Below are 15624 nucleotides of genomic sequence, written 5' to 3'. Positions count from 1 at the left end.
AAAAGCAGCTAGAGCAACTAAATGTTTGTAACACACTTTTCTTAGACTCGATGTGCCATACTAAAATAAACACTTGCTTTTTCCGCCCCTCAAAATGTAACATTAGCACTAAACAGTTTTAATGCAATGTCCTTAAAATTGGAATGTGCTACATATGCATATGACAAAATCAGAAATAGCACCTTGCATTACGAACACTGTTTGGAAGGAAACCACAATAGTAGAGTTAGACTAGAGGAGGTTTTGGAATTAATTGAGAAACTTAACAGTAACAAGTCACCGGGACCAGATAGCATTCACCCAAGAGTTCTGAAAGAACTCAAATGTGAAATTGCGGAACTATTAACTATGGTTTGTAACCTGTCCTTTAAATCAGCTTCTGTACCCAATGACTGGAAGATAGCTAATGTAACGCCAATATTTGAAAAGGGCTCTAAAGGTGATCCCAGCAATTACAGACCGGTAAGGCTAACATCAGTACCAGGCAAATTAGTTGAAAAAATAGTAAAGAATAAAATTGTCAGACACATAGAAGAACATAAATTGTTGGGCAAAAGTCAACATGGTTTCTGTAAAGGGAGATCATGTCTTACTAATCTATTAGAGTTCTTTGAGGGGATCAATAAACATGTGGACAAGGGGGATCCAGTGGACATAGTGTACTTAGATTTCCAGAAAGCCTTTGACAAGGTCCCTCACCAAAGGCTCTTATGTAAATTAAGTTGTCATGGGATAAGAGGGAAGATCCTTTCATGGATGGAGAACTGGTTAAAAGACAGGGAACAAAGGGTAGGAATAAATGGTAAATTTTCAGAATGGAGAAGGGTAACTAGTGGTGTTCCCCAAGGGTCAGTCCTAGGACCAATCCTATTCAAAAATGATCTGGAGAAGGGGTAAACAGTGAGGTGGAAAAGTTTGCAGATGATACTAAACTGCTCCAGATAGTTAAGATCAAAGCAGATTGTGAAGAACTTCAAGAAGATCTCACAAAACTAAGTGATTGGGCAACAAAATGGCAAATGAAATTTAATGTGGATAAATGTGAAGTAATGCACATTGGAAAAAATAACCCCAACTATACATACAATATGATGGGGGCTAATTTAGCTACAACAAATCAGGAGAAAGATCTTGGAATCATCGTGGATAGTTCTCTGAAGACGTCCACGCAGTGTGCAGCGGCACTCAAAAAAGCAAACGGGATGTTAGGAATCGTTAAAAAAGGGATAGAGAATAAGCCGGAGAATATTTTATTGCCCTTCTATAAATCCATGGTACGCCCACATCTTGAATATTGCATACAGATGTGGTCCCCTCATCTCAAAAAAGATATACTGGCATTAGAAAAGGTTCAGAAAAGGGCAACTAAAATGATTAAGGGTTTGGAATGGGTCCCATATGAGGAGAGATTAAAGAGGCTAGGACTTTTCAGCTTGGAAAAGAGGAGACTAAGGGGGGATATGATAGAGGGTTATAAAATCATGTGTGGTGTGGAGAAAGTGAGTAAGAAAAAGTTATTTACTTGTTCCCATAATATAAGAACTAGGGGCCACCAAATGAAATTAATGGGCAGCAGGTTTAAAACAAATAAAAGGAAGTTCTTCACACAGTCAACCTGTGGAACTTCTTGCCTCAGGAGGTCGTGAAGGCTAGGATGACAACAGGGTTTAAAAGAGAACTGGATAAATTCATGGAGGTTAAAAGTCCATTAATGGCTATCAGCCAGGATGGGTAAGGAATAGTGTCCCTAGCCTCTGTTTGTCAGAGGGTGGAGAGGAACGACAGGAGAGAGATCACTGATCATTTACCTGTTAGGTTAGAATATCAGGATTGGAAGGTACCTCAGGAGGTCATCTAGTCCAACCCCCTGCTCAAAGCAGGACCAATCCCCAACTAAATCATCCCAGCCAGGGCTCAGTCAAGCCTGTCCTTAAAAATATCTAAGGAAGGAGATTCCACCACCTCCCTAGGTAACGCATTCCAGTGTTTCACTACCCTCCTAGTGAAAAAGTTTTTCCTAATATCCAACCTAAACCTCCCCCACTGCAACTTGAGACCATTACTCCTTGTTCTGTCACCAGCTACAACTGAGAACAGTCTAGATCCATCCTCTTTGGAACCCCCTTTCAGGTACTTGAAAGCAGCTAACAAATCCCCCCTCATTCTTCTCTTCTTCAGACTAAACAATCCCAGTTCCCTCAGCCTCTCCTCATAAGTCATGTGTTCCAGTCCCCTAATCATTTTTGTTGCCCTCTGCTGGACGCTTTCCAATTTTTCCACATCCTTCTTGTAGTGTGGGGCCCAAAACTGGACACAGTACTCCAGATGAAGCCTCACCAATGCCGAATAGAGGGGAACGATCAGGTCCCTCGATCTGCTGGCAATGCCCCTACGTATACAGCCCAAAATGCCATTGGCCTTCTTGGCAACAAGGGCACACTGTTGACTCATATCCAGCTTCTCATCCACTGTAACCCTTAGGTCCTTTTCTGCAGAACTACTGCCGAGCCATTCGGTCCCTAGTCTGTAGCGGTGCATGGGGTTCTTCCGTCCTAAGTGCAGGACTCTGCACTTGTCCTTGTTGAACCTCATCAGATTGGTTTTGGCCCAATCCTCTAATTTGTCTAGGGCCCTCTGTATCCTATCCCTACCCTCCAGCGTATCTACCTCTCCTCCCAGTTTAATGTCATCTGCAAACTTGCTGAGGGTGCAATCCACACCATCCTCCAGATCATTTATGAAGATATTGAACAAAATCGGACCCAGGACCAACCCTTGGGGCACTCCACTTGATACCGGCTGCCAACTAGACATGGAGCCATTGATCACTACCAGTTGAGCCTGACAATCTGGCCAGCTTTCTATCCACCTTATAGTCAATTCATCCAGCCCATACTTCTTTAACTTGCTGGCAAGAATACTGTGGGAGACCGTGTCAAAAGCTTTGCCAAAGTCAAGGAACAACATGTCCACTGCTTTCCCCTCATTCACAGAGCCAGTTATCTCGTCATAGAAGGCAATTAGATTAATCAGGCATGACTTGCCCTTGGTGAATCCATGCTGACTGTTCCTGATCACTTTCCTCTCCTCTAAGTGCTTCAGAATTGATTCCTTGAGGACCTGTTCCATGATTTTTCCAGGGACTGAGGTGAGGCTGACTGGCCTGTAGTTCCCTGGATCCTCCTTCTTCCCTTTTTTAAAGATGGGCACTACATTAGCCTTTTTCCAGTCATCCGGGACTTCCCCAGATCACCATGAGTTTTCAAAGGTAATGGCCAACGGCTCTGCAATCACATCTGCCAACTCCTTTAGCACTCTCGGATGCAGTGCATCCGGCCCCATGGACTTGTGCTCGTCCAGCTTTTCTAAATAGTCCCGAACCACTTCTTTCTCTACAGAGGGCTGGTCACCTCCTCCCCATGCTGTGCTGCCCAGTGCAGTAGTCTGGGAGCTGACCTTGTTCGTGAAGACAGAGGCAAGAAAAGCACTGAGTACATTAGCTTTTTCCACATCCTCTGTCACTAGGTTGCCTCCGTCATTCAGTAAGGGGCCCACACTTTCCTTGACTTTTTTCTTGTTGCTAACATACCTAACATACTCCGTCTGGGGCACCTGGCATTGGCCACTGTCGGTAAACAGGATACTGGGCTGGATGGACCTTTGGTCTGACCCAGTATGGCCATTCTTATGTTCTTATAACTGACAAAGAACCCAGGTTTTATTGTGGGGGGAGTTCTAAATGAAGTCTAATTCCATTACAAATGAAAGCCAAAAAATATAGCCTCCATAAGTATTTCATAAAAAAAACACACCTGCATTTATCTGAATGTCTGGTCTTCCAAAACAGTAGAATGGATTTTCTTCAAACTTTCCAGAAGCAATTCAACCCTGTCTGGGAACAAGGAGAAGAAATGTCAACTCAAAAGGGAGCTGTTTTGAGAAGTTTTATAAGCCACATAATATATGGACATTCAATCAACTGCATTAAGTGGGAATCTTTCCACTGACTTCAATGTGCTTTGCATCAGGCCTTTAGAATGAAAGTCCCATCTCAAATGTAACTACTGAAAAACAGCTAGGAGCATATCCAAGACATTTTGTGGACCTGGCGCTCCCATTCGAGCCCATGGGAGCTCTCGTTGCACTGACTAACCATTTACAAAACCAAAAACCAGGGGACACTGCCTCATCTCTTATTTATTATTTGTATTTTGGTAGCACCCAAAATGTTCTTGATGCTGTCCATTCTTCCTTTCTCTGAAGAGTCTAATATTCAAGCAGGATTTTCTCTTATGCTCCACCCTCCTTAGTGTATTTTTTAAGCCAGTCTCTTCTCTTTTTGATCTCTCCACAACAGATTTCAACTTTATACTTATCTCTCTTCTTCTGTCTCTATTATCACTTTTCCTTCTTTAGGGTGTTCGGATTTCACTTCTTCTTGCTTTTTTTTAACCTTTCCCTCCAATCATAACCCTTCTCTCTTCTTCTTTCAACCTAGTACTGACATGAAAAAAATTGCAAAGGTTTCCCCACCCATTTTTCTCCCATTCCTCAAAATCTGCCTTTTTTCTCTCCCCCTTACACTTTCAGTTCTTATCCTCTTCCCCAGTTTTCCCCATCTCCAGTCCCTACAGTTTTCCTCCCGCAGTTCTCCTTTCCTTTTCCTTCTTACCAAGTTATTCTCTTCAAGAAAAAAATCCTTCCCCAGTTCTCACTGGATTCCTATCACCCTTTCTTCCAGTTGGAATCTGTGATCCTCTCCCTCATTGTGAAGAGGTCTATAGATCATGGAGCTGTTCTTCAGAACACAATTCAGCTGTGCAGCACTTAAAACAGCAGAGAGGTGACTAATGTGTACTGAGAGAGAAGGGAAACCTGAATCATAGCAACCCCAGTGGGACAGGTGACTAAAGCCGGGATTCACAAGAGGGACACTGCTATGCTCAGCACTGCAGCACCTAACCTGTAGGCATCCTTGCTGCCTAGTAGAGTTCACAACCCCGAGTTAGGCATCCAGACTGCCTGTACAATGCATGGGAGAGTTAGGTGCCTGAGAAGGGGATTCACAAAAGCCAACATGCTGAGCAGGGAGCTGCCTAAAATAGCCAATAGAAAATGCAGAGGAGAAGGACTTTTAGATGCCTAGCTCCACCCGAGATTCACAATGATGAACCATCTCCTGGAGTTAGGTACTTAAAGCAGGTCAACACTTTTTCAAGAAACACCAAGGAAGCAGAGGTTCCCCCCTGTCCCATAACCTTTAGCCCAGTAGTTAGAAAACTTACCCAGGAGGTGGGAGACCCAGATTCAAACCTCCTCCCTGCTGGCTGGGGACCAGGGATTTGAACTTGGGTCTCCCACCTCTTGGGTGAGTACTCTCTAACCACTAGAGTATAAGGGGGGTCACCACCACACCACACCTCCTGCTCCCCCTCACTTGTGCAAGCTTTGATGGAAGGGGACATTAGACATGTTCTGAGACTATGTACTGGATCAGGCCCAGCAGTGAAGACAGGTGTTCCCCCACCTAATCTGCCACTCCCATGATTAAGATGTCAAGCTCCTGGACAGTAACAGGACTTAGGCAGATGCATAAATGTACAGTTGCTGAAATTTAGGCATCTTGGGGACTTTAACAGCAGAAACTTAGATGCCTAGTGAATTTATGGACTTACAGGGTTAGGTGGCAACTGAGCAGGGGCTTTGTGAATGCCAGTGGTGCCTAAATGCTGGATCTAGACACCTAAATTCCCCTTGTGAATCCCACCCTAAACGCCTCAGACTTTGCCAGCCAGAACTCCTGGGACTGTCCCTGTAAACTGGGATGTCCAGTCAATCTTGGCACAAGGCATGTAGGACTGGAACACTAAGGTAGATACAATTTCTGGCAAGCAAAAATAAAAATGGCAAATCCTCAAGTGGACTGTGCAAAATACAGGAAATTACTCAAGTGAGTGAACATCAAATGCAGGGATTATATTTATTTCTGAGGAATTTCATTCAGCAAGGAACTGAGCCAATGATTTATGTGGCCTGAATCAGTAGGGTTGCTCTGAATTGAAGGAGAACTTGTTTCATTTATAAGAATTATATAAGCAACAGTGTGGTCGCATGTATTTCCCCGGCTATTCTTCCCTGTGGCAATCTCCAAAGGCAACATCAGCGTTTTGGGGATGGCCTACAGAATAACTCCCATCCTCAAGGTAACAGACTTCTGTTCACCATATCACACCACTATCCATGGTGCGGGCCATGAGCAGATCCTTCCACTTGTGTCCGGCATTTCCTCTAAACACACACTTGAGCTAAAAGATCATTCTTTTTGCTGCAGCAGTATTAGAGCTCAAACCTATACCTATACCAATCCACAGACTTTAATGTAGCTTGGTATCCCTTACAGCTTAGTTCTGACACACACCTGAGCATGTCGGACATTCTATCTAGTAAAAAGTAAAGGAGTACTTGTGGCACCTTAGAGACTAACCAATTTATTTGAGCATGAGCTTTCGTGAGCCACAGCTCACTTCATCAGATGCATACCGTGGAAACTGCAGCAGACTTTATATATACACAGAGAATATGAAACAATACCTCCTCCCACCCCACTGTCCTGCTGGTAATAGCTTATCTAAAGTAATCGTCAGGTTACGCCATTTCCAGCACAAATCCAGGTTTTCTCACCCTCCACCCCCCCACACAAATTCACTCTCCTGCTGGTGATAGCCCATCCAAAGTGACAACTCTTTACACAATGTGCATGATAATGAAGTTAGGCCATTTCCTGCACAAATCCAGGTTCTCTCACTCCCTCACCCCCCTCCAAAAACCACCCCCATACACACACAAACTCACTCTCCTGCTGGTAATAGCTCATCCAAACTGACCACTCTCCAAGTTTAAATCCAAGTTAAACCAGAACATCTGGGGGGGGGGGTAGGAAAAAACAAGAGGAAATAGGCTACCTTGCATAATGACTTAGCCACTCCCAGTCTCTATTTAAGCCTAAATTAATAGTATCCAATTTGCAAATGAATTCCAATTCAGCAGTTTCTCGCTGGAGTCTGGATTTGAAGTTTTTTTGTTTTAAGATAGCGACCTTCATGTCTGTGATTGCGTGACCAGAGAGATTGAAGTGTTCTCCGACTGGTTTATGAATGTTATAATTCTTGACATCTGATTTGTGTCCATTTATTCTTTTACGTAGAGACTGTCCAGTTTGACCAATGTACATGGCAGAGGGGCATTGCTGGCACATGATGGCATAAATCACATCGGTGGATGTGCAGGTCCACCACCAGATCTTCCCTTTGTGTTTGGAAGTGGCTAGCAAATTTTGAATACTACCAAACATAAATATACAAAATGGCAATGTAGCAGACGTTAGCAAGTAAATCACACGCACTTTCCATTCACAAACCTTGTTAATTCCTAATTAGAGTTTCCAGACACATCCCTGACTAATAACAAGGTTTTGAGAAGGGAAAATAAAGGAGAAGATTACTAGGATATGCAAAGAAGCCAATAATTATTTCTGCACAGAAAGATAGAATTTAAATGCAAGGATTTTAATATGGCAACTTACCCAATGATAAAGACACCCTTTATGATAAGAGTCCTTCATAACCAGAACATACTCTATTTTAATATGTTTGTGAAGCCATAAAATTAAAAATTCTGACAAGCACATATATAATCAAGCATAAAAATTATACCGCAGCTTTAAAATGTGAAAGGAAAATAAAAAGCCTACCCTGGCTTCTTGTAAATCTCATAATAAGTCAGAGCTATTGCTTTTCAACACACTGCTCTTTTGCTACACTTAACTCATAACTCGTTTCCAATTATAGTAACAATTCCAGGAATACCAAAGAACAGTAAGTGCTCTTTCATTTACAATAAATTTCTGGGGACAATCCATGTCTGCTCAATAACTTAGCATTTATTACATAGTCTTCTTGATATTATTGCATTCAGTACCAAAATTCAATGTCTTGAAAGAAAAATGGAATAAAATCACTTAAAATCCACACTCTACATTTCAAGCTTCTTTCGTACGCCTTCATTAAGAATATTGATGGTCATTGCTATAACAATTGTGTTATGTACACCAATACAATGAAAGAATTAAAACACTTTTGGGGTACATTTCAGATTAACTAAATGCCTCCCCACCACATGAAAGATAAAGATGCCAGCCCTAACAGACAGTGCTGGATCACCGGGGGTAGGGCTGGAGGTCCAATGCTTTCTCCAGCCAACAGCACACATGTTTTGTTAAGAGTAGCTGCTACTGGCAATCATAGTCCTAGGACTGGCTAGTAGCCAGCCCAGTAATGATGACTCTATATGCTGGTAGTGGCAGCCCTTTTCTACTCCACCTCCTGCTACCTTACAGCTGTGTACATGTGACTGTTCCAGTACACCACAATTGGTAGAGTTCTGATTCGGTGAAGACCAAGGTTTAGCTGCCGCTACTCCATCTCACTTTCACTATAGGATGCTACAGTCTTGACGGAGGAAGAACTTTCACTATAACCCTTTGACTGGAGGAGGGGATTCTGTGCCAAAAATTAAAAATTCTGCACCAAAAAAATAAAAATTCTGTGCACAATATTTTAAAATTCTGCAAAATTATGCAAATTTTATCTGTCAAATAAATATGGAAGCTCCAGGCTGGCAGGCCACTGGCTGCACAGAGGTAGGAGATCACTGTGTAGCTCCTCCCAGGACATGGACTCAGCAGTGAGGCTGCACCCAACCCTGACACAGTGCAAGGACAGGCCTGCCCCAGAAACACCCCAGGGCCCAGCCCCTCTGTGCCAGGTGCACCAGGTGTGGACAGGCAGGCTCAGCACAGCAGGATCTGAGTGTGGAGGGGCTTAGTGTGGGTGGATCCACGTGTGGGTTGAGAGGGTTAGGTGTGGGGGGGATCTGGATGCACGGGGGCTTGTTGGGGGGTTCTGGGTGCAACAGTAATGGGATTCTGCACCAGAGTCCAGGTGAAGGTGGTTGGGGCTCAGTGGGGGGTGGTCTGGGTGTGGGGGGAGTTAGAGCTCGGCAGGGGATTGGAGTGAGGATCTGGGTGTGGATGGCTCGTCGGGATGGTCCAGGTGCCGAGGGAGTGGGGCTCATCAAGGGAAGGAGGGTTCTGAGTGCAGGGAGGCGAGGTGAGGTGAAAGGGTCTGGGTATGAGGGGGTCTGAACGCATGGGGGTTGAGAGGATGGGTGAAGCAATGGATGTAAGAAGTGGGGGTGGGGGAGGAGTTTGCAGAGCTTCTTCCAGCTGGGGGAGAAAACTGGGGATGGGTCTGACCTGGCCGCAGATGCCATGCAAGGAAAGAGGAAGTCCTGTCCTCCCCAGTCCAGCTAGGACTAGTAGCTGAGCCTGGTGCAAGGTAGGAGCCACCAGCTGGATCTTCCCCAGCCCTGCCTCCTTCCCCACAGTGATTTACCTCTCTGCTGGCTGTCCTGGGCACCTGAAACATACTGCTGAAAGGGTTCACATGACCACTCTTGTGGCTTCTCTTTGCTTCCCCGTCAGACAGCCATTCTTCTGCGGGGAAGCAAAGAAATCTGGGGAGGACATAAACTCTGTGCATGCCCAGTGGTGCAGAATTCCCCCAGGAGTATAGAACTATCATAGACCAGGACCCCATTGTGCTAGGTGCTGTACAAACAAAACAAAAAGACAGCTCCTGCCCCAAAGAGCTTACAGTTTAAGTTTCTGTACAATAATAATTGTGTACAGAAATGTGCATATATACTATGTACCTGCAACTTTCAGATTCTAGATCTAATGGCATAAACAGATCTGGGACCCACAGCAAGTGTATTATGATGCACTTGTCATCTCTAGACTGGATTACTGCTGAGGTGGCCCCTGAAAGGTTCCTCTGAAGCTGCAGCTAGTGCAGCATGCAGAGGCCCACCGTCTAAACAGTGTACACTAAGAAGAAATCACACACATAGTGTCAGTCTTACTCTAGGTCTACTCTAAAGTCCTCCTCTCAAACTTTAAAACTATGGCCCAGCTATCTTAAAGATTGCCTCACTCTGCTCCCCACAACATCTGCTATGCTTAGTGACTATAATGCTACCGGACATTTATGATGTTCAGTGATAGGGTATTTCCAATGACAAGTCGGCAGTTAACAGAACAATCATGTTTATGGAGACAGGCTGACAAACCGGCAGCTGCTAAAGAGTCTCAAAGATTAAATGGGGCATAGCCACCACAAATAGTGGTTTTGCCAAGGTGTGCTTGTAATGAACCGAGGACCCCCTACTGGTGTGTTTTTTTTAAATTATACCCATTGTTTGGAGCCATTACTCAATCCATGAGTTCTACTTGCTTCACTTTTCATAGCCTGTCTGAACTAGAACTGGGCTTAAGCAACCAAAATTCAGCCCAAGGTCCAACCTTTTAGGCAGTTTTGATCTAATGGGTAGATTAATCTCATTATAAATAACAGAAGACAGCCACAATGTGTAGATGTAAATTTCCCAAACATTTTGAGAGTTTTGTGTTTTTTAAATATTACCCTCTTGAAGGCTTCACAATTTTATATTAAGATTTCTTCTATGGTATTCCTACAATCTGTTAAAATATTTATCAAAGTCTGAAATAAAACCTACCATATTAAAAACCTAAAGCTAAGAAACCACCCAAAAGTAAGATTTGACCAACAACAACAAAAGTCATAATCCTTGCTACCAGCAGCACATGCAGAAGGAGTGTGTATGGGCATGGTGGTAAGCCTTGGGATTTTTTCAAAATGGGACCCTAACCGTTAAAAAAGCATAGACTTTCAAACAGACCCACTAATGCTCGCTGGAAAACTCCAACAAACATTCCATTTAGAATCAAACTGGCTATGTCAATTTTGTCTGTACTTCTGATTTCTAACTTTTTATTACTACAAATACTTGTATGAAAATTTTCAGAGTAGCAGCTGTGTTAGTCTGTATCCGCAAAAAGAAAAGGAGGACTTTTGGCAACTGAGAGACTAACAAATTTAAGGTGCCACAAATCCTCCTTTTCTTTTTGTATGAAAATTGTTTCTCAAGAGTTCATTGGCTCGTGCTGGCTATTTTGTCCCTATCTGAAAAATCTTACTTCTTTCTGTGGCTTAATAATCATTTTCAACCACCAGCCCTTTGTCAAGTCAAAATAGTAGATAATGGGCTATCTTCTACTCTGCTACAGTTACATATGTGTAAACCATATGTGAATGGATTCCACAGGAGTAACAGAGGAGAATCTGACCACTTGGCTACAGGTGTGGAATAAGAATGAGAAGCAAAAGTATTCTGAAAAACAGAAGTCATGTCTTTGTGCAGCAATACAGTACGAGGAAAAGAGATACAGAAAACATAACTATTTATGTAATATTTTTGAGCAGAATGTTGTTTGAGAACTTTTCATGAAAGGTGACAAAGTAGAACTAGTCAGAAAATGGGTTTTCCTGCCAAAAGTTTAACCTTTTTGTTAAAAAACAATTTTTATTTTTATTTTTTTTTACAAGAAGTCAAATTTTTCCATGGAAAGACAATACTTGTGGAAAACTATTTAATCAAAAACTGAAGTTTCCTTCGAAAAGCACTTTTGATGGAAAATTTTCAACAAGTCCTACAATCTGATCACTCAGTTCTAGCCTAATGTGTAGCCACACATTACATTTTGGGTTATCTTGAAGAATTTTAATGACAATATTCTTATTACCACATGAATTCTATGAAATTTAAATATGTTCAAAATTCTTACGGAATTTACTATTTTCTGCAACTGTGCTGCTTGCTCCTTAATTAGAAATAGCAAGCAGCATAGAATTACTCCAAAAAAGGTTAATCTAAATATTTACCCATTACTCTGTTTAAAAAAACAAACAAACTTAAGTTGGTCTACATGAGCAGGTTGCACCAGTTTAACCACATCTGTTTAGTTCACTGATGCAACTTTTCTCATACAGACAAGGCCCTAGTGAAATTAGTACATCCAAGAAGTAGAGGAACAAAAGAAAGGGATTCTAAATGCCAGACTTTTAAAAACGTCTTTGTTCGTGGTTTTTGAACTTTATTGGATTTTTGCTCTAGTAAGGTTCTGAGGGTCTTTATTTAAACTCTAATGCTTAATGAACATGATCTATTGGTTAAAGATTTAACCCTTCCACATCTTCAATTGAGTTGTGAGATCTCCCACCAAGACGTCCATCAGCAAAACCAGGGAAGATCAGACTTGACATTCCTTATATTTCTAAGGCAAAAAACAAAAACACCCACGCCTTACCTGCTGGTTTATGTTTTTATTTTTTAAAAAGCTTTTCAAGCCTTCTATATACAAAAAGGGCATAACACCAATGTTTTTAAAATTCTTTGCAGATCTCTCCTTGAACCAGAAACAAGAAGCCAGTGGATTTATTAAAAGAAATGGAGTTGGAAATTAATGGAAAGCTTAGGCCTTGTCTACACTACAGACTTCTGTTGGCATAGATATGTTGATCAGGAGTGTGAGGTGATGTGATCCCTGACCAATACAGCTGTCTCAGCAGAAGCCCCTAGTGTAGGTTCAGTTAATACCAGCAAAATTGCACTTTACCGGTATGGCTGGTTTTGCTTGGGAGATGATGGAATATGCTATACTTACAAAAGCACAGTTCTGTCAACATAAATTGCATCCACACTAGGAGTTCTGCCAGTATAATATACTGGTATTCCAAGTCCAATAAAGAGCTAGCCTACCCAAAGAGGGGTGCCACCCACTGCCCATATGCCCACTGATCACCTCCTCACACCCCCCTCCGCTCGCCTCCTGTGTCCCTCCTCACTCCCCCACTCGCCTCCTCACTCCCCCATTCACAGCCATACCCCTCTGCCTGCCTTGTCACCCTGCTGCTGGCTCACTGCTCCCCTCCTTACTCCTCCGCTAGGGCCCTCCCTGACACTAGCCTCATCATCCTCCCCAGCCCCCCATCTGCCCACCTCCTCACTCCCCCTATTACAACACAGAATACAAAGTATACAGTATTCACTTTATATTCTTTTTTATTACAAATATTTGCACTATAAAAATGATAAACAAAAGAAATAGTATTTTTCAATTCACCTCATACAAGTACTGTAGTGCAATCTCTTTATTGTGAAAGTGTAACTTACAAATGTAGATTTTTTGTATGTTACATAACCGCACTCAAAAACAAAACAATGTAAAACTTTAGTGCCTACAAGTCCATTCAGTCCTACTTCTTGTTCAGCTAATCGCTAAGACAAACAAGTTTGTTTACATTTATGGGAGACTCTGCTGCCTGATTCTTATTTACTGTGTCACCTGGAAGTGAGAACAAGCATTTACATGGCACTTTTGTAGCCAGCATTGCAAGGTATTTACGTGCCAGATATGCTAAACATTCGTACACCCCTTCATGCTTCAGACACCATTCCAGAGGACTTGCTTCCATGCTGATGATGCTCGTTAAAAAAAAATACATTAATTAAATTTGTGATTGAACTCCGTGGGGGAGAATTGTATGTTTCCTGTTCTGTTTTACCTGCATTCTGCCATATATTTCATGTTATAGCAGTCTCAGATGATGACCCAGTACATGTTCGTTTTAAGAACACTTTCACAGCAGATTTGATAAAATACAAAGAAGGCACCAATGAGATTTCTAAAGATAGCTATATCACTCAACCCAAGGTTTAAGAATCTGAAGTGCTGTTCAAAATCTGAGAGGGACGAGGTGTGGAGCATGCTTTCAGAAGTCTTAAAAGCGCAACACTCTGATGTGGAAACTACAGAACCCGAACCACCAAAAAAGAAAATCAACCTTCTGCTGGTGGCATCTGATGGTTCACTCTGCTTTGGATCGTTATCAAGCAGAACCCGTCTTCAGCATGGACGTACGCATTCTGGAATGGTGGCTGAAGTATAAAGGGACATATGAATCTTTAGCGCATCTGGCACGTAAATATCTTGTGGCGCTGGCTAAAACAGTGCCATGAGAATGCCTGTTCTCACTTTCAGGTGACACTGTAAATAAGAAGTGGGCAAAATTATCTCCTGCAAATTGTAACCAAACTTGTTTGTCTGCGTGATTGGCTGAAGTAGGACTGAGTGGACATGTAGGCGCTAAAGTTTTAAATTGTTTTATTTTTGAATGCAGTTATTTTTTATACATAATTCTACATTTTTAAGTTCAATTTTCATGATAAAAAGATTGCACAATTTATTTTGTTTTTTTACAGTGCAAATATTTGTAATCAAAAATAAAATATAAAGTGAGCACTTTTCAGAGTAACAGCCGTGTTAGTCTGTATTCGCAAAAAGAAAAGGAGTACTTGTGGCACCTTAGAGACTAACCAATTTATTTGAGCATGAGCTTTCGTGAGCTACAGCTCACTTCATCGGATGCACGTGAGCACTGTACACTTTGTATTCTCTGTTGTAATTGAAATCAACATATTTGAAAATGCAGAAAACATCCAAAAATATTTAAATAAATGGTATTCTATTATTGTTTAATCGTGCGATTAATTTGTTGAAATCACTTGACAGCCCTACTTCTATTGGTCCAACTTTTGTTGTATAAAAGACAAGCTTTCAAGCTACACAGAGCTGTTCTTCAGGTCAGGGATATTTGATTGTCATAGAAAATATACATTGGATTCAGAGTTTGTGAACCATGCCATGAATTTGTAGACTAACTTATAACAAGGGAGGCAAAGAAGCTAACTTTTAGCACAACTTCCCCTAAGTAATTACAGTGTTAGGCACTGTACATTCAAAGCAGGTCAAGGAGTCCTACTTATTACACTCTACCTTTTTCTCAGTTTTTTAAAAATAATCTAATAGAGAACTCATTACAATCAACTGCTATAGGGAAGCTCACTAAAGTCCCAAACTAATACAATGCAACTCAATGGACTTTCACAACACTAAATGAATTCCACTGTACTAATCCTATGGGCTATATATGAATATACCCAAAACAGCCTAAGATCACAAAGACCTTAACTAAACAAGGGACATTCTTTTCAAAAACAAAAACCCATGGTATTCAGATCATATCCACATCTAAGAGTCCATAGATTTGCTCTTGAGGTTATAGAAAAGAGAAAAGCATTGGTTCAGGGTCTCTCTCCTCCAGACTGTCCAACTCCTTTTCTGACCCTTAGCAGGGCACTGTGTCACGGTCCAAGCTTCCATGTCTCAAGCTCATTATTAGCTTTGCTGGCCTGCCAGATACAGTAATTGAATAATTTGAAATCTCCTGCTGTTTGACTCAGCCATGGGACAATTCATATTTGTACATGGGGGGTGGGAGGGATATTTCTTTCCAACAACATTCGCAAAACAGCATTATAAGTATATTAATGTTGCAAAGTCACACACCCAAAGGTTAGGAAATGGCAGCAGTAAGGCTGCCTGTGTCTGTGTAACTCAGCCCTCTTGTGTGTATGCCTTATGATACAGTCTTTAATTATATAATCATATTGTATTTTCCCCCAGGACTCCTGCCTCATTTAGTGCCAGGATGGACTGTGCTCTTTGAATGAGCATAGGGTGCCCAGATTAAACAGACAAAATATCAGGACACATGGGGGAACCAAAAAAAAACCAACAACAAC

At 41.9% G+C, this 15624-nt stretch overlaps 1 protein-coding gene across 2 annotated transcripts in view; it reads right to left on the bottom strand.

The window, feature by feature from the left end:
• Positions 1-15624, bottom strand: part of JAK1 (Janus kinase 1) — a 105161-nt gene that overhangs the window by 43037 nt on the left and 46500 nt on the right. The window contains exon 2 of one of the 2 annotated variants that reach the window (XM_077825216.1): positions 3813-3892. In XM_077825216.1, coding sequence (XP_077681342.1) covers positions 3813-3818 — 6 coding nt within the window. In that variant the 5' untranslated portion in view covers positions 3819-3892. The remainder of the gene's footprint in view (positions 1-3812; positions 3893-15624) is intronic. The other variant, XM_077825217.1, reaches the window with a different exon arrangement.

Source organism: Eretmochelys imbricata, chromosome 8 (assembly GCF_965152235.1).
Source record: "Eretmochelys imbricata isolate rEreImb1 chromosome 8, rEreImb1.hap1, whole genome shotgun sequence".
Classification (NCBI taxonomy): domain Eukaryota; kingdom Metazoa; phylum Chordata; order Testudines; family Cheloniidae; genus Eretmochelys; species Eretmochelys imbricata.
Note: the sequence above shows the minus strand (reverse complement) of the source record. Positions and strands in the feature narration are given on the sequence as shown.